The sequence below is a fragment of the Teleopsis dalmanni genome, chromosome X (assembly GCF_002237135.1).
Source record: "Teleopsis dalmanni isolate 2A chromosome X, ASM223713v2, whole genome shotgun sequence".
NCBI lineage: Eukaryota > Metazoa > Arthropoda > Insecta > Diptera > Diopsidae > Teleopsis > Teleopsis dalmanni.
Window position 1 is genome coordinate 89,508,765 of NC_051848.1, and position 6,000 is coordinate 89,514,764.

A 6,000-nucleotide genomic window follows, 5' to 3' on the forward strand; every position below is an offset into this window, starting at 1 on the left:
TTCTCCCTTCTTATATTTGTTTCAAATTAAAAATTCCCTAAAGGATCTTACTGTGTTGGATATTTTTCATGTGCAAAATAACTATAAACCAGTGTTAGATGAGAAAGAAATAAACGGTGAACTTCTTTCTTTAAGTGAATTGAAATTATACAAGAGATTAGAGCTAGATTCACCTACGTCCCAAAGTTTACATTGTATGGAAAACAAGGTTAGCGTAATCACCCTTGCTGGGGCTATATTATACAGACAGTGATATGACAAATAGTCCGCCAGTTTCGCGTTCATTTCGATCATCACCCGGAGGCATGACATATCATTGAGTGCTTTATAACAATTGTCATAAGTGCCTCAATTTAAAATTATTATTATTTTTGTATGGATATGTGAGTAAACCCACAGGAAAATAAGCACATAACCTCGTAAAAAGCACACAGAATTTGTGCCATTTATTATTGAGTAACACTATTTCGACACACGTGACGAGGCATGACTTTGTTGACAGTGACGAAAGTTTGTTCGAAAATTCGGTCTTACTCTTATTCTTAAATCTTTAGTTTTCATTACAAACAACATCGTTTCAACATCTGATGTTATTATGACTGTCTGAATAACATGGCTCTCATAAACAATCTCTTCTTTTTTAATATTAAAATATAATAACTAAAATTATAGAAAAGACACGACATAACGTTAGTGAAAAGTTATTCTTTTACTTCAAAAAATAAACATGTTCGCCAAAAAGAGAAGAAAGAAACTGTGGAAAAGCGAGAAAAACGAAATGTAGGATATAAAACTGAACAGAAAGTGAAACACGGTACTCAAGATAGATCAAAACTAAAATCTGAGCCTAAATATGAAGAAAAAGAAAAAATTGTGGATAAAACAAAACACATTCGGAATATCAGATTGGAATCAGAAATGGAACCACAACTTCACCGAAAAAACGAGAAAAGTTTAAAACATAAAATGGAAACAAAGGTGGCTCCTATAATGCAGCTAAATATAGGACCAAAGGTACTATCAAAAAAAGAAACAGAAAAGAACCTGAAGATGAAACCAACAGCTATATCAAAAAATGAAGCAAAGTTATTGTCTAACGTGCAAAAATTCGAACATAAACCAAAAGAAATAGTTCAAAACAATTCTCTAGAAATTTTAACACCAGATATAGGTGAACCAGAACACAAAGCAAAAGACAAAGTGGATATTACGGGAGAAAAACAGGTACAAATTCCAAATATAGTGCTGCAAAAGATAGAAGACACTGATGACGAAAAAGAAAAGCAGCTAGTAGAGGAAGAAAGGATTCAACAATATTTAAGAGTGAAAGAGGAAGTGGAAAAGGATAATGAGAAACTGAGACGAATCCATAAAAAACTACTGAAAAAACTACGGCAAAGGCAAGAAGAAAATGCAAGAAGAATGCGATTAGTTGAAATAAAACTTCAAGAGAACACCAAAGAAAATGTTGAAAAAAATAAAGAACAGAATAATAATTTGATGTCAAAGCAAAATAAAAAAGCAGACGTATTTCCAGTATTGAACCATGAGAACTGCAAACAAGTAAAACAAACACCGGAACAAATAGCTAAGTCCGACTTAAACAACAAAGCTCAACAAAAAGAGGAAGCAATGTACCAACAAAAAGTAGATGAAAGGATTCAAGATGGAAGAAGAGATAAAATTAAAGAAGAACCAAAAACAAACCTGGAACAGAAAATGGAAAAAAGAGTAACATTTACTATGGATTTAAATAAATCTGTGCATGAAAACTATAAAATTTTAGATACTAATACACATAAATTGCAAGTTAAACAGCCTAAAGTAGAGCAGCGAGAGGATTTGTTAGCCAATAAAGTTACTAAAAATGGACTTAAAAGTAAAAAATACATAGAAAACAAAAAACATTTTGAATGTGATTCAAAAGATCCAAAAAAAAAATTGTGTGATGGAAAAAGTGATAAACATAAGCAAATGGAAGTACTTAATAAACAGATTATTCAAGAAGACAAACATAATACGAAAGATATGAATCAGAGAGGTAGAAGATATTTTAACGCTGATACCAATGATTGTAAGCGTGAACAGCGCCCATTGCGAAAAGTTGAACACTTAAAATCTGCCAAAAACCAATGAGGTACTCAACTATTCTACCAATTATTGAATTCGGGTTTGCAAGATCCAGAATAGAAAGTTTGGCTTATATTTAGTAATTGCCTCGTTTTTATCGTTTTATATCTTTAGCATAATTTGAAAACCAAACATACCACCAAATCCAACAAAACTTACTTTAAAGCTCAGAAAATGTTGTTCTGTAGCAATTGGCAACACTAATTAATGTGAGAAATTTTTTAAGGTAAAAAAAAAAATTGTGTTTTGGTAGATATTAATTAATTTTAATTTTTTTACAGTTTGATTATAGACTTGGTATTATGCAATATTTTTTGCAAAAACTTTTCCTATCTGTCATTGAATGTACTTATATTGCTCCCATAACTTACTTGCTCAGCTTAGAAAGTGATTTCAAAACATATGGCAACTCTCTACAAACAATATTTACTCAAGTCCTCATAAACGATTTACTCATATAATGGTTGTATTTATAAAGGTTTTATTTAAAACGGAAAAATAAAGGATTACTAATAGATAACATCTACATATATATTTTTCTGGAAATTTATGGAAATCTTAACTCTACTGTAAACTCTTCGATTTTCATTATTTGCATTAACATTTCTGGAATAAAAATGAAGTTTAATATTTGGAAAATAAAATAAAAAAAATTCTTTAAAAAATGTTAATTTTGTTTCAATACGTTTTAATACTATATATTCTATATATAGTGCTTTGGTTTTGCATCAACCTTCAAAGTTACAATTATTTATAAAAGTGAAAAAATTTTTATGTTCTATACCTCTACCTACCTCTAAAGACTCTTTTTGAAGCTAGGGGATCCTTTTATATAAAAAATAAAAATATAAAAATAATATATCGAATATCTTTTAAAAGACAATTAATAATAAGATCGATTTTTAAATCTAAAATGTACATGTTTAGTCCTATAGAAACAGTTTAATTATTTATTTCTTAACATCTTGAACGTTTTCCATGTAACATTTAAGGTAAACTCGAAAAATTTTGAATTAAGACGTAGATTATGAAAGAATCAATGGAAAGATAGAGTGCAATTACTAAGTCGAATGAGCCAGTTTACCAGATTCAGAGTAATGTCAGAACAATAAAGTACTCACATTGTTTTAAGATATACCAGCTTTCAGTAAAAGTCGTGCAAAAATACATTTATTTCTAGACACTTTCGTTAATAGATCTGATCTCCATTCAGTGTCTTTTTCTTTTTTTATCATTCCGACATCTAAAAAAATTCAAATCATTTGTATGCAAAAGGAAAATAATTTTTAATTATCGTTCGGCAATTGTATTAACGTATTTTATTTCTTAAACTAAAGGCTATTCAATGATTTATTCAACTTCTATCTTCAAATATAAGTATCTAATTAAATAATAATACAAAACAAGTCTGGTAAACGGCCATCAATTGGACTAGAATGCACATTCAAGAAAAATTAAGTTAAGAGAAATGCCCGTTCCTGACAGCGTCCGTTTAATAAAGCTTTCATTAAAAAGATAATATAATTTTATTTATGGTTTTATGAAGGAACCATTGTTTTTTTCCCTTCTTCGTCTTAACATAATAAACAAAGAAATCATTTGCATTTACACAACCTTACCTCTACTTATTTATTTATAATAAATGTATTTAAACCAATTTCGGTAACTTGGTATTTCGGTAAACTTTTCTGCATAATTTTATAAAAAAGCGTACCGTATTTCGAGTTACCGTGTTCGAGCAGAATACGCATTAATATTCTTAATTAAAATTTTTTATGCATTTGAAAAAAACATGGTGTAAAATTCTGCATAAAATATATACCATTTTACATTAAAAACATTTAATTAACTTGAATATTTTTGTTTCTTTATATTTACAGAAATCTTGTCGTTTTCCAAAACTCGAAGAATGTGCACACTTTCACTACGAGCGTGTACAACTGGGACCATTATCTGTCCGACTAGTGGACGATAAATCCGAGCTACTTAGCAGTATTGCATCCCAATCGATTGGTGGTGATATAGCTGGTAATAACCAAATGCTAAGTACTGGCACCAATAATGCTACAGGACAAATATATTTTCGATCGTTTTCAGCTTCTAGTTGTTGGTTTATTATAAAAGTTATACCACAACGCTGTGATCCATTTTTAGTGAAGCGATCATTTGATAATATGCAGATGTTGGACGAAATGTTGCATCGCTGTGTTTATGATCGCAAAATTAGTGGCTTGAAGAATTTAAAAGAATTGGATTTTAAAAGCGAGGAAGATGTTGAATACGCTGTAGCAAAATATTTAGAAAGATTTTCAAAAATAGCATCAGATTCCTTGACTTGTGGTACCATACTAACTTGGTTGCAATTGGACAATAAAGGACGTCGGTTGCCCTTGGCAGATGGAGACACAATGCGAAGCATTAATACTCCTGCAGTTGGCGCCGCATATGGTGTTCGTCGTTATCAAGCGCAAGCATCCGATGAAATCTCAATTGAAGTTGGTGATATGATTTCAGTTATTGATATGCCCAGCCCTGCGGAATCTATTTGGTGGCGTGGCAAAAAATCGCATCTCCAAAAATCACACTATGAAGTTGGTTTCTTTCCGCAAGCATGTGTTGCAACAATTGGTGATAAGGTTCCACGACACTTTCCAATGCCTGCACCTTTAGTTGGTCAACTTGATGTCTCACCAACTAAACCTGTACTACGTAAACATGGTAAATTAATTGCATTCTTTCGTTCATTTATACTTTCACGCCCGTCAAGACGCCGTTTGAAGCAAAGCGGCATTTATCGAGAGCGTGTATTTTCTTGTGATTTATCAGAACATCTTCTGAACAGTGGCCAAGAAATACCAATGGTTTTAAAATGTTGTTCAGAGTTTATAGAAGACTATGGCATTGTTGATGGCATATATCGATTGTCTGGTATCACGTCTAATATACAGAGACTTCGACGTGCCTTTGATGAAGAACGCATACCAGATTTAGGTAATCCAGAAATGAAGCAAGATATTCATGCTGTCAGTTCGCTATTAAAAATGTACTTTCGTGAATTGCCAAATCCACTATGTACGTATCAGCTTTACGATAATTTTGTTGAAGCAATACAGGCGAAAAGTGAATCAAATGAGCGTTTAAGATTAATGAAAGAGACTGTACTAAAATTACCACCACCACACTATCGGTAAATTATTTTAAAAAAATTTCTGCAATTATTTGTTTCTAATTTCTATATTTTTCCTAGGACCTTAAAGTATTTATCAGAACATTTAAATAAAATCTCACAACACGCAGCGCGTACAGGCATGACTGATAAAAACTTGGCAATCGTATGGGCGCCAAACTTACTTCGTTCTCCAGCATTAGAATCTGGTGGTGTCGCTGCTTTACGTGGTGTAGGCGTTCAAGCTGTTGTAACTGAGTACCTGATACGCAATTGTCATCACATTTTCGACGCATTAGAAGACACCAATGCTAGATTAAGTTACATAGCCACAGCAGGCGCTATGGCATCAAACGAGGTGCGTTTGGATTCGCTGACAGACTGCGAAAGTTTATTAGTAGAACAACGTGAACATGATCAGTCACTTACATTTGCTGTTGAAAGGCCAAAAAGTCTTAGCGCAAGTGGACCAAAATTAATAAGTTTGGAAGAAGCACAAGAAAGACATTCCAGATTGGATGGTTTTGACATGAAACAATCAATGCCCATTAATATGGTGTCAAGTAATGCTGCAAACATTGGATCATACATAGAAGTTGGTGGTGGACCGTCAAGTCTACCAGATAAATATCACACAGTTTTGTCTGTGCCACGCAGCTGGCAAAAAAGAAAGACTCACTCGTGGAAATCACTTTTTACGCGCA

At 32.3% G+C, this 6,000-nt stretch overlaps 1 protein-coding gene across 4 annotated transcripts in view; it reads left to right on the forward strand.

Moving 5' to 3' along the window:
- The window catches only part of LOC119687991 (GTPase-activating protein CdGAPr), a 196,211-nt gene that overhangs the window by 183,605 nt on the left and 6,606 nt on the right, over positions 1–6,000 (forward strand). For all 4 annotated transcript variants that reach the window (XM_038102575.1, XM_038102577.1, XM_038102576.1 and 1 more), the window contains 2 exons: positions 4,011–5,317; positions 5,378–6,000. The exon at positions 5,378–6,000 is cut by the window's right edge and continues 367 nt beyond it. In XM_038102575.1, coding sequence (XP_037958503.1) covers positions 4,011–5,317; positions 5,378–6,000 — 1,930 coding nt within the window. The remainder of the gene's footprint in view (positions 1–4,010; positions 5,318–5,377) is intronic.